Below are 18,722 nucleotides of genomic sequence, written 5' to 3' on the forward strand. Positions count from 1 at the left end.
CGGCGAAATGACAAGTGATATAAAAAGAACGATATTCATAGGAGCACTTATATCACTTGTCATTTCGCCGTTCCTGAGCGCGCGAAATTTCAGCCCTATCATTTGTGGAAAATAATCGCTTCTAATTTAAAAACTATTATAGCCTCGACACTTTTGTATTAGGATTTTCGTCTGGAAATGTTCTAAGGAATCTGTCATTAAGAGGACCTCCGGTGGTTTTAGGACACCCTGTATAGAAATCTACAGCTAGTAGTTGTCGTATATGAAGAATTACTCGCGAAAGCAGCGACAGCGGTAAAGGATTTTTGCAAAATCGCGCGACGTAGATGTTTACTAGACTGACTGATCACTTCCGCAGGGTCGTATCTTGATTTTACGCAATTTTCAGTCTTTGTGCTTGAACACTCATTCCGGTCCGGAATGAGTATTTAGACACAAAACCCCGAAATTGTGTAAAATGGAACCTTGCGAAAGAGATCAGTCGAGACTCAATTGAGGTTCGCACGTGCGTTGCTGAATGGGATATAAAAGTACCAAGTCTCCGACTCTTTAGACCTTTTCCGGATCGGAATAAAAACTCTGTTATTGCGCGAATCAATAATTCCCTGTGTGTGCGCGCCGCCGCGCGTGTGTCGTCGCTGCATAAATCAGCTTCGTAATCAGCTGGTAGTCGCCGTGTGCAAAGTGTCGTTTGTTGCCTGAAAACAACATCATCGACTTCTGCCGTTGCTGTCCGACAATACGTCTCTGCTATTGCTGCCGATTGTGCGCGACTCTCGAGAGCGAGTCCCTCGGTCTCTCTCGTCGGGCGGACGCGCAACCGTGAACGAGACGCGGTCGCACGCACCCGCCGCGTTACGATCCTTACGCAATTCCACGTGCGTGAGGCGGCGGTGACGAAATATCATGCTTACGTTATCGCCGATATTATTTTCAACGGGCGCGCGCTCGAGTTACGAAGTCTTAATCTCTAGGTGCTCCACTTGAACTCTCCGCCGATCTCGATACTTTCGCCCGGCGATAACGAGTCTGCAACGACGAATGCACACGGTGCTGTCCCGCTCATCCGAATTGGCAAGGGATTGACGAGGGATTTCGCGCTGGGACGCGTGGTATCCGTTAGGCCCGGTCTACAATGAGTCGTTAGTCGTTAGTCAGAAGTCGCAACTATATGTTGATCCTTTTCCTTTCTGGGTGGAAGAAAAAGGACCGACATATAGTTCCGACTTCTGACTAACGACTAACAACTCATTGTAGACCGGGCCTTAAATTTAACAGATATCACATGTCTCAAACGGTCCGTGCAAATTTTTGCGTTGATTCAACACGATAACATTTTAATACAAAATAAATGCAACGCTCAAAGTAATTTAAAGTAAATTTTGTAAAATCAATATATTTTTAATCCTGCAGTTGACTAAAAAAAAGTTTTTCCTTTTCATTTTACAAACGTAATAACTTTTATATTATAGAATTAAATCAACATTTTATCCATAAATTTTAACCGATAAATCCTGTCGCTAACAATGCGGAACGTGTATTGCGTGAAATCGAAAACATTGTGTTAAATATTTCAGATGTATTAAAATTTTAACCCGCATAATTTTCCAATTGTGTACGATCGCCGAGCGATTTGACTCGTTGTTCTTCCTTAATTTTATTCGTCAATCGGATGGTCTAAGGTGTACAGACTTCTATGCACTACTATACTGCTACCCTCGAGCTGAAAAGTGAGGCAAGAGTTTCGCCATGCCTTGTTATCGGTCTGTCGGTGACACACCGATGCACACATAGAGGAAAGTCCTCTGTTATGAGATAGGTTTCTAACATGAGTTAGCTGGTCTTCAACACCCAAATTCAATCACAAATCTCTTTTCGCGACGATTACACAATCTAACAATGAATTTTCCACTAAACAGACTTCGCTCCAAGGGCAATAAATTCATGATTAGTACACATTTTACTAGTAAAATGTATGATAAAATTTCTTACTAGTAAAATTTCTTAGTAAAATGTATAGTATAATTTTATTATAATATTATCTATTATGTATTTTACTATGATGATATTATATAATTAATTTTACTATACATTTTACTAGTGAAATGTGTACTAAAAATTCAAAAACTCACCTGATGGTGGAATCAACTAATGCTTATTAATTTAACAGAAACCTCGCTATATTAGGATCCTATCTCATAATAGGGGACTTTTCTCTACTACTTTATTACCTAACAAGACATGACGGGATTTAGCCTAGTGGCATATAGAAGTCGGGGGTCTAAGGTCCAGGAAGTGGCGCTTTCCAATTTTTCTTAAATTCGAGAGAGGCCGCCTTGCATCTACACTCTATTCATTCTGCGACGAATCGCGGCCTTTTAAACGTCGGCTCATTCAAATAGCATGTAAATTACACCAACTAAAACAAAAATAAAATCGTCGAGCGGGAGCGCCGCGGTCGAAGCTCGATAGGAAAAAAAAAAATTCATCGCGCGTGTTGCGTCAACGGATATTTTCGGAATATTCAAATTTTTCCGGCTTCGTGAAAATCGACGTACCGACCATAGCGTAAAATTTAATATAAACTGTCTTATCGTCCTCAAGTCGTGTGCTTGCCGATCAACTGACGTGATAACGGAAATATATGCATTTGTATTGACAACGTCGCGTACGTTATAATTTATTAGCTCGACAAATTATTCGCAAAATTTCACGATTTAAGCCTATTGCGACAAAATTACAAGAAATATCACATTTAAAAGTTATAAACAAGGTATTTAATCCCGATTGTAACAGCATCGCCGTTTTCTTTCTTGAACTTTGTGTCGAAAATTACACGGAGAGAAGTTTTTCTTAAAATTTATCCTGAAAATCATATAATCGTGGGACATCATGGCATTTTGAACTACTTTACGAGAGTTTTTGAAATTTTACTGTATATTTCACTAGTTAAAATGTATAGTAAATATATAGTAGTTTACTATACATTTTACTGGTGCAAGGTATAGTAAAATTATTTATATAATAGATAATATTATAGAAAAATTAATTTTACTAATAAATTTTACCATACATTTTACCAGTAAAATGTGTACTAACTATAATTATTAGTGAAATGTATGGTAAAATTCTTTGAAATGTTGTGTACGATTGCATGATTTTCGGGATAAATTTTAAGCGAAAATTCTCTCCCACATTCCTTTCGCTTGGCGAAAGGATTGAGAAAAGTACACCTCGATCGGAGAAGAGGCGCACTGAAGCCGACAATAATTTTTCGACGTATAAAAATTCTTGACTTTGTAACTCAATCAGTGACTCTGCAATCCCCGACAGATCGACGCTGTCCACCTGTATCGATATGCGGCGATAAGTCGGCGATACAATTAATTAAGCGACAAACGGATCGGAACGATGCAAACGCTTGCGCAAATTCATGCCGGATTATTGAAAAAGGCATTACGACACACCGCTAGTTGCGCATAAACAAGTGCTCGCGGGTAGGAAGCGGAACGCTGCTTGTGATAGAGCGGCAATGCGAAGGTCGTCGTTACGTGATACACGTGCACCGCGGCGATCGCTGCCGATCGCCGTCGCCGCCATCGATGCACCCGCACATCCGAAAGAGTTAAGCCAACGGCACACGATACTATTTTTCCCTACTGGATTTCTTACGGGAGCCAATCAGGATGCAGAGTTTTCGATCAGGCGACTCAGAGCTGAATCCTGATTGGCTCTCGTAAGTAATCCAGTAGGAAAAATAGTGTCGTGTGCCGTTGGCTTTATTCGCGGAAGGAGATACCTGCAACTAGAGTCCCTGTAGTAAGAGTCTGGCAAAGGTTGACGCAAAATGGCGTCTGTCAGAAACGCACAGCGTGCGAGAGAGTGAGACAGAGCATGGGGGGGAGCTCTGTCGCGCTCGGCGGCCCCCCCACCATGGACGTAGCGGCTTTCATCTGGGAGGTATGAGTACAGATTCGAGACACCTTATTGGTTCCGCCATTTTGCGTCGAACCAATCAAACGGAGAATATTTTTCGCCAGACTCTTACTACAGGGACTCTACCTGCAACCACGGTCTTGAGCCAATGACACACGATACTATTTTTCCTACTGGACTGCTTACGAGAACCAATCAGGATTCAGCCTCAAGTCACCTGATCGAAAACCCTGCATCCTTATTGGCTCTCGTAAGTATTCCAGTAGGAAAAATAGTATCGTGTGCCGTTGGCTTTTACATACAGGTCTAGAAACAACGGTGGTGGGGGTAGACTCCCTTAAAGGCCAATGTCCACGATGCTAGAACTTGGACCAAGTTCTAGCAACGTGGACATTGGGCTTAAGGTCCACGTTTTTACTTCGATTTTCAGCCGCAAGGTTCCGCGTATGATCTAGGGAGTGTCATGTGCGACACAATGACACAAAGCCACATGTACATATGTGCCGGCATTTTACAACGCTGTTCTTCCTAGAGACGCATAAAGTGAATAATTTCAATATTTTTTGGCACTTTAAAAGCAGAGCATTTTTGTTTCCATAGATCTCTATCCTGTGTCGTACTTCGGTACCGCACACGATTTAGGCATTTCAACAAAAATTATTGTACGGTTATCGCAACAGTCACAATTTCAATTCTCGCAGTGCTACACGTGACTCACATTTGAGGTTATGTCTCACTATACTCCAGAACTAGTAGCGACGCACAGTGACGATAGCGCGAACGAAAAACTATCTTCTTAACGGAGTCACCTCCACCACTAAGGGCCAGTTTCACAAACGTCGGTTAACTGCTAACCGAAGATTAATTGATTCTCTATCTCTTCTTAGAGAACGAGATAGAAAAAGATAGGGAGTTGGTTGAACTCTGGGTTAACAGTTGACCGACGTTTGTGAAACTAGCGCTTAGGGCCAGTTTCACAAACGTCGTTTAACCGCTAACCCATGGGTAATTGATCCTCTGTCTCTTCTTGGATAACAAGATAGAGAAAGATAGGAAGTCGACTGAACTCTGGTTAAGGCCTTCACACACAAAATTCCGTAAGGACGTAAAACGTAAGCGTAAGAAAATCAACAGATTGGATTTGCTACTGCTTGCGTTACTGCCTTACTTTCTCGACTGTGATTGGTCGATTTTCTTGCGCTTACGCTTACGTTTTACGTCCTTACGGAATTTTGTGTGTGAAGGCCTTTAACAGTTAACCGACGTTTGTGAAACTGGACCTAAAGATACGATGTTGTTACCAGACCTGTATGTAAGATCGTGCATGCGACGCATCCCCGTCCGACCGTCACGGGGATTAATAACGAGGGGGAGAAAGGGCACGGTGGTCGTTATTGAGAGAAGGGACGGGGAAAAAAGAGAAATACCCCACCGTATTTAGACGGGAGTAAAATACGAGCCGGACGCGATTTCTGCGGGGTGTCTCGAGGGAGGCGAGGCCGAGTGGGCGAGAGAAAGTGGGCGAGAAAGGCGGACGCACATGTCGCAAACGTGTTTCGCTGAGATACCGTGAAAAAGTTGCGGATTAACGCCGACGTTCCTTGCACGAGTTCAGTCTTATCTGCGTTTTTGCGTATACGTATAATGTCCACGTGCGAGACTCTTCCCTTTTTTCTTCTTCCGCAAAGCGCAAAAACGCAGACTCGCGCGGAGCGAACCACCGCCGGATTCTCGTCAGCGTTGTGTGCGGACAAGATGTGCCGGTGAATGCAAAAATTCCGATTGAGACGTCGATTCGTAAGACCGAGAAATAGAAGAGTTGTACTCGTAAATCAGCGACACACCTTGCATTTTGAATTTTGATCTTTGCGTAACAGCGTCCAGTTACCGGATGGAACGTGGGAACATTCCTTTTTTTCCTCTATCGAATATCGTAGGAAAGTAAAAACGCGTCGTTTTTCAACGCGGTAGTTTCTCACCGTGGCCCGAGATTTTAGCCGATTGACTCCAAGTCGGGAACGTACCTGTCTACCGATTATTTCGCGCATTGTCCAAGGTTAGGACTTGCACCTCTTTTTCTCTTTCTCTCCGAGGTGACGTCATCGACGTCTCGCGGCCTTAAACTTGACTCCCCTCCGAGCATCTCGCTCCGGAGAGCGATTATTATCTTTTCCCCACCAGCGATACGCGACTCCGAGCCCACCGCTCGTTGATCGGCAAGGCCTGTCTCCCGGTTGATCCGTTCACCGCAGATTCGCCTCTACCTGAACCCCATTGATCGTCATCTTTATGTCGACGAGTCCCCCGAGGTCCCGCCTCAGATCCCGCGGTGTATAAAAAAAGCTTCGCTGTAATCAATAATAGCAGCTTCGATAATGAACAGCTGTAAAATGCAAGAGAATAAAGCCTCGCGAAACGATCGAAGTCCGTTTCCTCGTAAGCTTCTTACTTATTTAATGTGTTAGATGTAGTTAAATGGACCCAAGCTTTACAAGATTTATAGTACTGCTTATTTTCCGTCTCTGTATATAGTGTCGGGCAAAATTACATCACCTTGTGATTTTTTGAGCAACTATGCACGAATGAAAAATTGCATGGTGCACTTTGTCAAATTTCATTACCTTTCATGTACTACAAGATGCACCTGTTATCAGGTGTCTACTGTACGGGGAATTTTTCTTAAAATTTATCCTAAAAATTATGTAATCGTGGGACAACATGGCATTTCGAAGAATTTTATGAGTTTGTTGAAATTTTACCATACATTTTACTAGTAATTGTACGGAGTTGGAAAAGTTACTTTATAAAAGTATCTAGTTTTTTTCGCTAAAAATGTAACTGTTTACACTTACAAGTTACCCATTTTGAAAAGTAACGCGTTACAGTTACTCAACAAGTAACGAATCGGTACTTGGCAGATATTTGCAATAAAAATATCAAATCTGCATTTGTATTGTAAAGTGTCGATAAAAGCGTTTATGCGCAAATGCAAGGCCTATCTTAGGGAGTTAGCAGAAATGTTTCTCATCAAGAAAACCAAGAAACACCATCAACTTAAGAAGTGACACTGACAATCTTAACCTGATATATGACAAAATTATTAGCTTGGTTTAGTTTACTTCTCAAAAGCATCTCTGACTGTCCTGGTTTGTTTTTCCTATATATTTATAACTGTTACCCGACCTCTGAATACTGAAATGCCTAATCAGTCTTGATCTTACATCCCTCGACTTCGTACGTTAGTGAAATAATTCTCTTAATACTGAACTCTAACTCCGCCAATACGTGATTTTAATTTTATTTGACAAAACTCCATAACAAGGTAGACCGACAATTATTCTGCGAGACTGTACAATTCTTTTATACTACTCACGTAATCCGTATGTAAAATACTTACTCTTAGATCTCACTTGATAGAACCTAAACCAAAGGTCGAAACGTTGCGAAAGCATATTTAATAAATGTGGCCAGCTGAATTCGGTTGAAACTTGAAATTTTATTTATATTAATACTGGCAATCTGATGAAACGCACTATTTGAAAATTCTTCTAAATCTGGAATAAAATGATGCTGGTGCGTTCTGACACATCGAAACAAGATTTATTTAAAAAAATATGTAATCTCAAATTTACATACGTTATACCCTTGTCTCGATATAATAAGTCAAACTTGAAGATTTGTTTAGGTTGCCAGTAATAAACAACAATGGATACGTTTAATCGACCTTTTCTGGCTATTATTTAATTTATTTAATAAATTACAGGCGTGTACTGTGCGACGTTTCGACCACTGGTTTGGGTCCTTTTCAAGCACAATTCTTAAAATTTTTATGTCATTAGACAGTCAAGTTTTAAAACGATGTTCACTCTTGATTGTAAGATTAACTGTACTAATTGTGTTATGTCATGATTATAAAACGGTAACAAGTTAAAATATGTCCAATATCTGTCATGGTCGGTGAGTGACTGAGTCATCGAAGAGTGAACATCGTTTTAAAACTTGACTGTCTAATGACATAAAAATTTTAAGAATTGTGCTTGAAAAGGACCCAAACCAGTGGTCGAAACGTCGCACAGTACGCCTGTAATTTGTTAAATAGATTAAATAATAGCCAGAAAAGGTCGATTAAACGTATCCATTATAATAAGTCAATATTATTTAATTAGAGAGAGAAAAATAGCAATTATTGATTCAATCTTAATATTCACTTCACAGTTTTTTACCACCTCGCTCAGACAAAAGTTTCTTTTAATTCAAGCAAACTTTCTTTGCATTTTCACCTTACTAGACTTTTATTAATTTCAAAGAAATGATTTCTTTACCGCAACCCAAATTTTGTTTGATCGAGACTGGAACCTCTAATCGTATCTATTTCTTCAAATCTAGCGAATGTTTTAGTAGAATCAATGAAACACGATTCCAACGTATCGCATTTGTTTAGCCTGAATATATATATTTTTCTAATATACAGAATATATTTCGTCCTGTCGTCAGATATCCTTTTTGACAGGGTGCTCATTTTCTTCCTTCGCGAACATCACGAGTGAGGCTGCACTTTGGAAATTGAGAGGCAGCGAATCGTTAAATTCCGACGAAATTTCTAAATTCTCCCAAAGACGTTTGAGGTTCCGCGAGGGCTTGAATGATTCAACGGCGACGGGAGCCGATATTCCCTGGCTCGCCGGGGTTATTCTCGCTGCTGCTTTAATACCGCGGTATTAAAGCATACACGGCCGCGTTATCGCGCTATTTTTATTGGATAAGATCGATGCGAAATCGGAGCGTAGTTCCCGCCAAGGCCCCGGCCTTGACCGCGACCCAGGGTCTTCATCCTCGAGGAAATCGATCCGCTCTCTTTTCGCTATCTAATTCCGTAACCACCTACGTACGTACATCGGTGGATATTCCGCGCGCGCAAGCGGACAATTATAATAATTCGCAGATAACGTCCGTCGACTTGTTGCGACCGTTTGCGGGATATCGACACGTTCGTGATTTTCTGCGGCAGAAGCGGGTAAAAATATAAATTATCCGATCGTAGCTGAAGAGAAGCCGCGAGTCCTTTCCAGGATTATTTTCTCTTTCTGGAAAAAAAATAGTCTTACTTGAAAAGAGAGACCGACGCGTGCCGTTTTCGCGAAACGGGGAATCTAACGATAGACGAGAGCCTTTTCTTGCGCCTGAAAATTGTGCTCACACACTCTGAAAACACCTAATGCTTTTATTTACACTTTGATGTATCATAAATTAGGATCGTTCTAGCAACAATCATATTGTTGAGAAAGGAACATTTTAATCTTAAATCTAGAATGAAATGGTGTCGATGCGTGCCTTTTTTGCTCCTGAAAATTGTACTCACTCACTCAGAAAAGACCCAATGCTATCATTTACACTTCGATCTATCACAAAACAGGATCGATATAGCGGCATATTTATTATTGAGGAAGGAACATTTTAATCTTAAATCTAGAAAGAGGTGTCGATGCGTGCGTTATAACGCGTCGTGAGAAGAGAGAGATTTTCTAAACGTGAGAATATGCATCTAATAATAAGCTCAAATCTGTATACGTTACCATTGTCTCAGTATAATCAATCTTATTTAATTCGAGATAGGAGAATGAGATCATCGATATTTAATCTTACTTTTTAATTAAAAAATTATAACAACAATTATAGCCAATTTTGGGTCCAGTTTTATTAAAAAGGTGTATATTTACTTGCGTTAACAAACTTATATCTCGTAGGTAAGATGAGTACTTTACGTAATAACAAGCTTGCTTTTAATTTTGTAATTGTTCAAATATAAATAATTGTTCGCGCGATAAGAATAAAATAATTAAAAAAAGTTTTTTTCACCGCGTGAAATTGCGATGAGTTTAAACGTGTCAAGAATATTTTCTGCCTTGTCATCGGGAATCCTTTTTCTGAGAAGGCAGAGAGCTCTTCTCGGTGCTCCCGAAAATCCGCCCGCCGTTATGTCAGACCGTTATGCAATTCCGCGCAACCGATTCAGGCGCGCGCGACAGGCATTATGCGACTGTTATGCGAATTGTGCAGTATCGGCCGATATCGCACCTGGCAACAGATAGGGAGCTGTTTATTGATGTTAATCGCGGCGTATCTTAATTTGTGCGGTGCAGGTGATACTGTACGCGCGTTTATTCTGTCCGATCGCTACACCGGTCCGATTCGCTTCTACATCGGTGCACGCTGTCAGTCGTCTCTCCCGTCGCACTGTAAGAAAAGTATGTAACGTCACATAAAGAACGAGCATGACAATTGTTAACGTTAAGTGCAGACATTCGTGTACTTTTACAATTATTAATTTTTTTATTCTTATCGCGCGAACAATTATTTAAATTCGACGAACAATTGCAACGTTAAAGGCAAGCTTGTTATTATGTAAAGTAATAATTTTATATACGAGATGACCTTATAAGCAAATATACACCTTTAATAAAAGTGGTCCCAACATTGTCCACAATAATAGTTGTAATTTTACGTGAATTTTTTGTCAAGTTAACAATTATTTACGCAAAAAGAGTAACAAAATTAATTTTTGTTAAAGTACATGAATAGAGTGCAGCGATATCGAGATGAGAGAGTAAAATCCAGGAAACCGCAAGAGCGTTTTTTTTTTAAATCAACGAGAATGTCTGTAGAGTCTCCCTTTTCGTGGAAAATGTGGAAAATTATTTATACGCTTATCGCCGGCGATGATGAGCGGAGGAACCGAGTCCCCCCCCCCCCCCGGATAACTTGAGAGGGAGAGAGAGGGATTTTTACTTAGAAACTACGTAAGAGTCTTTTGCCTCTGACGTCGCAATCTAATTTCGAGCTGGGAGACTTAATGAAAATCTTTTGTTTCATTCTGCGATCGCAGCTCGCAATTAATCTTCATTTTCCGATCGACCGTGGTTATATTGAAATTAACGACAGTTTTTTTTCCCGTCCTCGCTCGCGAAGTAGCGGACTGAGATCTCCGTTCATTTTCGTCGCGTCTTGTGTTTTCTCGCGCGTGTTTCCTCTCGCGTGTCGTTTCTCAGACTTTCTACGCAGCTCGTGGAGTTTTAGAGTTTAATCAAGCACGCGAAAAATCCAATGATATTCAGTGTCAAGTCCGAGTCTTCGCGATGCAAGAGTCAGCGATAATTTTGTTTTATTTCCGAGATCGAGTCGAGGATCTCTCGGGCGCTATTTTTTCCGAGGAAAACGTAGATCGGGAGGGTGGAATGGACGCCGCTGAACTTCGGCGGGCTTCGATTTGGATCCTATTCTCTTTTTTTACGCTCCATCACTATAATCGACCCTTGGCTTTCTTATTTTTCTAGTCCAGACGTTCACTTCCCTCTGAGGGAGAGGCGGAATCTCTTCAATTGTATTTAATATTCGAAAAGTGGGGTGCTAAGTTGTCGGAGGTAGTGTCGGTAACAGTGTCGCGCCGCGTCGCGTCGCGTCGCGTCGGCGCGTAGCGGAACGGGGAATCACGGACGTACAGGCAGGAAGGTAGGACAGAGGAGGAGATAAAACGAGATAAAACGAGATTGAGAGGCCCAAGGCCGCCGCTGTCGGCCGTTTCCGCCAGCGCTCGGCGTCTAAAATTGCGATGGCGTGGCTCCGCGGCCTTCGCGAGCGCGGCAGCTTCTCGCTCTCTCGTCAGAAAAGTCAAGTTCAAGGCCGGCGAGGCATATCTCTCCCTCTCCCCCCCCCCCCTCCCGCTTGTTCTTCCCATGTCCGCCTTTCGAGCTCTCAATCGAACGCGGCTCGAACGCGGAGGGAGGAGAACACTTACGCAACCCTTTCCCCCGTGTGTGCAACCTGTCCCGCTAGAATATAATGGAACAAACGTAGGACCGATTGCACCGACGTTCCGCGCTAAATAAGCCCGCTTTAACGAGTCTCTGGCCCCGACCCTCTTTCGATTTATGCCCGGGACGTGCGGAAGGGAGCATGGCACCGAGATCATCGGTCTTCGGCGTATTGACGTTACGATCGAGGGAGAGCCGAGCTCTCCGCTCGCAGAAGGAGAGAAAGAGCGCTAAACGGACGCGTACGTGGTGTCAGGCAATTCGCACCGTTCGCTCTGGAGTCGCGCCGCCGGCGTATCAAGTCCTACTTTACTCGGTGAAATCGCTGAAAAAAAATTTTCGCTACCCAATCATGGTTTGCTAAAAATATTTTAAATGTATATAAACAGCAGCGTCGTCTCTGACGAACGTCAGTTGGTTCGAACACGCGCTCGGTTCTCGATTTCCATATCGATGGTCACCAATCGCCCAACTGATTCTGATTCAACGAAACACCATCAAAGATTTACGAGGGCTGTTTGATAAGTCAGTGACTTTTACAAGAGACGGCACTTGATCGCAGTCCAATTTTATTTCTGATACTCGTCATCTTATTTAGATAAGTTTCAAGTAGATCTGTCAAATAAAAATTCTTCCACAGCGTTCTAAAGCGGCCATGACCTTTCCGGCCAATAGACCGTTTTCGCCTTTTTCGGAGCACGTTCGCCAGGAGAAATCCATTGTTTTTACTGCTCCTTCGTTTCTGGAGTATAATAAAGGATCCATGTTTTATCTACGGTTACAGTTCCCTTAATGGGTTTTCCACGCAAAAAGTAACATTTTATTAGCACACGGAATTTACGTTTTTTTCCATTTCAGCAAAAGAACACAAATTTATCCGCTTTAGAACGCTGTGAAAAAATTTCTATTTGATAGATCTATTTGAAACTTTGCGTGTGTACTTAAGATGGCAAATATCAGAAATAAAATTAGACTGCGATTTGAGTGCCATCTCTTGTAAAAGTCACTGACTTGTCAAACAGTCCTCGTAAACTAAAGTTGGCACGATTCCATTGACATTCGGCATGGCATGGTCGTCGCAAATTTTACACAGACCAATCCTACTGCATATCGACTGAAAGTTATATGTATATTTATTATAAATTGTATCCACATAATTTTATTTTATTGACGTATTAATCTCCAAGTTATCATTCCAATTCGCCGAAGATGAACGCAGTGCGTTCGAAACGCGTCCGCATTTATAATGTACATACACGAGCTAATTGAAAGATTTTTTGTCAACACCTGCTCAGCTCGTTTTAACATTTTCGCCGTTGACCCCTTGATTTGCTTTTAGTCGACACGAGCGTTTTGACTTTTTGTTTTTTAATTGAAAATGTTTTGCTGCCATAACTACAAATTTCTAAATCACGGCGCATGGTTTGTCGCGCCTAATACAACATGGCACAGTAGCAAAATATTTGGCTATTGCAACTAAGTGTTGGCTGTCCATATTTTGCAACTGAAATTTAGCTGCCACATGCAGGTCTTAGGGCAGCTACATCTTTCTCAGCGTGATAGAATAGACAAGAGCGAGAGGAGGATAGAGCGTGGGCCTGGATAGTACGATATAGGCCTGAGTTTCGCTGCGTTAATCCCATCTCGTTCCCAAGGTCGCCCCGGCGATCAGTTCCGACTGAATCGACGGCAGCGCGGAGTCGAAATCGCTTCAATTGGCTTCCCGTTTCTTCGCACGTTTTCGGGGAAAATTCCGACCGAGTTTCGTGGGCGCACACTTGAACGCGAATCCGGCGCCGTGTCGGGTTTGCGCGAACGCAAGCGCGCGAGCTCGCGTCTGAAAAAAAATCAAGTTCAAGGTCGACTAGATGCTGCGCCTCCGCTTCTCCCCCCCTCCCGTCTGCGAGTCTCGCTTTCTGCTGGCACACGACACATGATGCCGAGCAGGACTGGAGGGAGGGGAGGAAGGGGACTTACGCAATCCTTTCACCGTTACTTTGTTCATCAACGTCCTAATCTAGGGCGCGGTTATCTCGGACCCGACGTCGTCGAATGGCGTCATTTTGTTACATCAACTGTTGGGTCATGAGATATTTTTTTTACGCATACACTGCACCCTTCGACTGCTCCTTTGCCTGCGAGAAATTAACTTCTCGACGAGTTCATTTACTCTTTTTTTTTTCTCTCTCTCTAAATGCTCCGCACTAGGAACTAAGAATCCCCCTATCAATTTGTACGGGTCGTTTCAAACTCAAAGTAAATACTTGGTCACATTTTTAATAATTTAATCAATCTGATCACGCGCGTGTTAGTATCTCTGATTATTCACGATTGGGAATTTCTGGTTCAAATGTACTTTGGATTTGTTTCGGGATTCGGTTTTGTATCCAAAATCTATACCCAAACAGCCAAGCCTGCAGAGAACGGATTACAGGAAACTCTGTTTCCAAATTTTGTCGACAGAAAGACAGCAGATTTGATACAGACTCTGATATATCACATGATGTTGGCAGAACGTCAACAGAAATATAACAAAGCTCGATAACGTGTTTAGACAGCAGATTGGCGGCAGAAATCGAGCAGATCGCGCTTACGCAACATGGCGACAGATTGCAGCCGAAATCGAACAGAATCTGCTGACACAATGGCTGTGTTCTGCCCAAGTTAGCTAAGAATAAGCGCTTTATGCTGATTGGATAGATCTAGAAGAATAGCTCTATTTCAGCACAGATCTGAAAGTATAATCCAATGAACGCAAAGCGCTTAGCAAGCGCAAACTTCTGCTGGACACAGGCAGTTTGTCGGCAGATTGGTAGCAAAACGGAGCAAACTCTGTCGTTTAGTAGCCTAACGTTCCCGCTAGATGGACACGTGGTATGACACTTTCTCGTAGGAAGAAAACCGCACGCGGTATTATAAATTAACACATCCACATGAGATTCCTTGGTCATCTTTTTGAAGTTCTAAAATGAGCTTTCTTGCACTCTTGTCTACAAGTGCGTAGAAATCTTAAAGGATTGCTTACTTATTTGTATTTTTGTAATGAAAGGAACGAAGACGGTAAAAAATATAAATTAAACGGCAGATCCTGCTCAATTTTTGCCACCAAACTGCCGCGCAGATCCTGCTCGGTTTCTGCCGACAATCTGCTGTCCAAGCATGTCAGCAAACTCTGGCGGCAGAACGCAGGCTGAATGCGGACGCAGAGGATGTCAATCTGCTGAAATGTTCTGATGAAATCTGTTGCCAGTCTACCTACAATCCGTTATCAATTTGCTTACGGGATACTCGTGGTGCACAGAAATCGAGCCAGGAGATCCTAAACATGTTCAGCGACATAGACAAGGACGGAGATCGATTTGTGTTTTGAACGTCGAAGTTTCATCGACGTTTTAAATAACGACTAGAGTTACCGTCAAATCAGCAGTATGCCCGGGGTAATCGTATCCCGTGCTCGTGCAAGATAGTAGGTACTTACACGCGGTTCGCAACGATAGCGGTTCTCAGCTTTTGCGTTTCTTCTAGTAGCAACATGTTGACACAATATTGGGAAATGATGTAAATCTAATATTCTTAACATTGGTCCAATGTCGTCCAATTGACGCAATGTTGGGAAGCTATGTAAATCTAATATTCTCCACATTGGTCCAATGTCCAAGACGCCTTCTCTTAATTAGCCAATATGTCATTCAGCAATATTGATCCAATATTGCATCAATATTCACATTACATTGGGAAATTTTGGTCAATGTACTTCAGTATAAATTCAATATAAATATTGTTGTATAATTATTGTCGCGCAACATTTGCATTTGTTTCACGACCAGTACTGGCTTTACATTGGAAAATATCAGCTGATGCCCTTGCAAACTTTGCATACGTGAGTAAATGCACAGTATATTGGCGCGATATTGGGAAATAATGTAAACCTACAATAATATTCTCAACATTGGTCCAGTGTCGTAAGGTGGATTCCTCCTCTTGTTTGGTCAATATGTCTATTCATTATTGGTCTAATATTGTATCAATATTCGCATTACATTGGGCAATCCTTGATCAACACCAATATAATTATTGTTATGCAACATTTGCATTTGTTTCGTGGGCGTTATTGGCTTTGCATCGAGAGATATCGGTCAATGTACTCCAACACAACCAATGTAGACAAATGTTGAGCTAGTAGCACTGTGCTGCTATCCGAGCGCGCAATGTAGGATCCGCGAGGATGGTCCGCGATAGAGGAGAGGAGAGCCCCGCTGATCGCTGGGACTATTGGGCGGCGATACCGCGAGGTCTCCGAAGTCAATTCTAAAAATGCCCGAGGCGTTAGTCGCGCTTAAATATAGCGGTCGCAAAAAATAAAAAAGTGCAGCCCTGACTGTAGAGAGGAGACGACGGGTGATCCTCTCGCGTATAAACCTCTCGCGCTTAGAATCCGCTGTTTCTACGATCGCGCGCAATGTGTTACCTCGGCGACTATACGTGTTCCTTCTTCTCGCCTTGACAGGTCTGTATGATGTCTGATGCTACTACAGAAAGCATGATCGGGAATAACAGGACGATGCCTAACATCAAGCAGGAAATCGATAACCCAACAACGCCCACGCAAAATTATCAAGTGTGCTCGCCAACCACGACTCTTCAGCATCAAGAGGTATTGTTCGGGGAGTTTCTCGACTTCTCGTAACGAACATAGCTGTCCTGCTATTATCGCGCTAATATTAACTGCGCTGTGATACAATAATAATTGTTCGACCATTGCATAAGGAAACTACACTTATGTCTCGTGGTTTTCAAGAATATTTTTTTGTCAAAATCTTCGCCGCCAATATTTCTTTTTATCGTAAAGAAACGTTACACAAAGTAGACGTTTCTTTAAAAATCGCAAAACTTTCTTAGCTTTTTACTCGTTATGGTTACCGTGCTGTTAAGTACGTTGTGTTGTGTTAATTATTCCTTCAACAATTTCTTCGCATATTTCTTCACACATTTCACAATGTGTGTCTTCTTTTATCACATTTCTTCATGTGCGTTTTCTTTCGTCAGTTTAGCGTAATTCTTTACATTGCATTATATTGTAATTATCATGTCTTTATGTCTATGTCTTCATATATTTCTTCATATTATATTAACAATACTTTTTTTTTAGTCAATATGCACGAAGTTGGACATCACGGATTACGGCGGTAGCAATGGTAGTCCCGAGAGTCCAGAGATGCATCACTGTTCCTCGACGACGCAGCCATTGGGAACTCCAGAGGTGCGTGATCGCGTCCTGATAACATTTCTCCGTAGGCAGAGAGTTTATATTAGGAATGATTTATATTTGTACTACTATGAAGAATTGTCGTTTCTACAGGACGGCGTTAAGGAAGAAGATATGATACCCAGGAGGCTTTGTCTTGTCTGCGGTGATGTTGCGAGCGGTTTTCATTACGGAGTGGCCTCATGCGAAGCGTGCAAGGCTTTCTTCAAGAGAACTATACAAGGTAAGCGGGCTTATCGATTTCCGAAATAGACTGCAATAATTCGTCCAGATAGCACCAAGGACTACGTTAATGTGCATTTTCGATCGCATGGTATTTGCATATGTGCACACATACACACGGTACGTTTCGGACATTTATATTTGGATGCATGTGGCCTTTTGTAATCACAGGTTTGAAGACTAGTTGGTGCTATCTGGGACAGGAGGCCGCGTATATTACGATAAAATAGCTGGTAATTTTACAGGGAACATCGAGTACACTTGCCCGGCGAACGGCGAGTGCGAGATAAACAAACGAAGACGTAAGGCCTGCCAGGCGTGTAGATTTCAGAAATGTCTGCGGCAAGGAATGCTGAAGGAAGGCGTGAGATTGGATCGTGTTCGAGGCGGTCGACAAAAGTACAGAAGATCCACGGATCCTTATACGCCGGTCAAGAATGCTACGCTAGAGGGTATTTGCCTTATCCCTAATATAACTTCGCGTCATACTCATATCTCATATCACTCTATCGTATAATGAGGAAAGAGATATCTACAAAGAGATAAAGATTCTCCCACTTTTGAAAGACCATCTACATCTTTAACTTCATTTTCCATTATTCAATGTTTCAAGCTAACGTAGCGTCTACGGCAGCTCCTACCGAAACGATAAGTAAGCTATTGAATCATCGCCATGTATTTCTGTACATGTAGGTTATTCTTTATTGGTCTTTCAGTTTTTCTTTTGGTTTCATAATTTATTTATTTATCACATCTCTCATTGTTTCTTTAATATTTGTAAATGTTCATTTATAGCGTTAAACTTTCATTGTCGGCGTTTACTAATTGAATGGTACTTTCACGTTCACCTGGGACAATTTAAATAAAGAGATACATCGTGTCTCATCTTTTGCAGATAACAAGATGGTTGAAGCTTTGGCGGCCTGCGAACCAGACATGCTTCAGGTGTCCAATACTCCGAACACACTGGAGACCGATCAGAGAGTCCTCGGGCAATTGTCAGATCTGTACGACCGAGAATTAGTCGGCATAATCGGTAATTATCGACCGCGTGTACGCTAATAATTACGTTTGAAATTTTTCTTCGCTTGTTGTTCAACACTTAATCCGTTTCTCTGCAGGTTGGGCCAAGCAGATCCCGGGGTTCGGTAGTTTAGCGCTGAACGATCAAATGCGGCTTCTGCAGAGTACTTGGGCCGAGATATTAACCTTCACCCTAGCGTGGAGAAGTACGCCTAATACTGGCAGATTGAGGTTTGCGCAAGATTTTACATTGGACGAAAGACTCGCGCGCGAATGCCATTGTACAGAGCTCTATACACACGTAAGTGATTTTTTAAAAGTTCTCCTACAATTGTATATCTTAGTACTTTTTAGCTGTCATTAAATGGAAAAATTAATGTTTACTCTATTAGATTCATATTCAAGAAAATTTAGTTTTGTTGTATTTATATATTTACAATTCGCCAATGCGCAGCTTCTTATCGTAT

At 42.0% G+C, this 18,722-nt stretch overlaps 1 protein-coding gene across 5 annotated transcripts in view; it reads left to right on the forward strand.

Annotated features, from left to right (window-relative positions):
- Nucleotides 1-18,722, forward strand: part of LOC105561838 (steroid hormone receptor ERR1) — a 35,272-nt gene that overhangs the window by 12,101 nt on the left and 4,449 nt on the right. For 2 of the 5 annotated variants that reach the window (XM_012012185.1, XM_012012183.1), the window contains exons 2-8: nt 16,252-16,398; nt 16,894-17,004; nt 17,104-17,233; nt 17,463-17,684; nt 17,846-17,884; nt 18,128-18,268; nt 18,354-18,556. In XM_012012185.1, coding sequence (XP_011867575.1) covers nt 16,258-16,398; nt 16,894-17,004; nt 17,104-17,233; nt 17,463-17,684; nt 17,846-17,884; nt 18,128-18,268; nt 18,354-18,556 — 987 coding nt within the window. In that variant the 5' untranslated portion in view covers nt 16,252-16,257. The remainder of the gene's footprint in view (nt 1-16,251; nt 16,399-16,893; nt 17,005-17,103; nt 17,234-17,462; nt 17,685-17,845; nt 17,885-18,127; nt 18,269-18,353; nt 18,557-18,722) is intronic. The other 3 variants (XM_012012184.1, XM_012012187.1, XM_012012188.1) reach the window with 3 other exon arrangements.

This window comes from Vollenhovia emeryi, unplaced genomic scaffold (assembly GCF_000949405.1).
Source record: "Vollenhovia emeryi isolate VEMERY1.0 unplaced genomic scaffold, V.emery_V1.0 DF939199.1, whole genome shotgun sequence".
Classification (NCBI taxonomy): Eukaryota; Metazoa; Arthropoda; class Insecta; order Hymenoptera; family Formicidae; genus Vollenhovia; species Vollenhovia emeryi.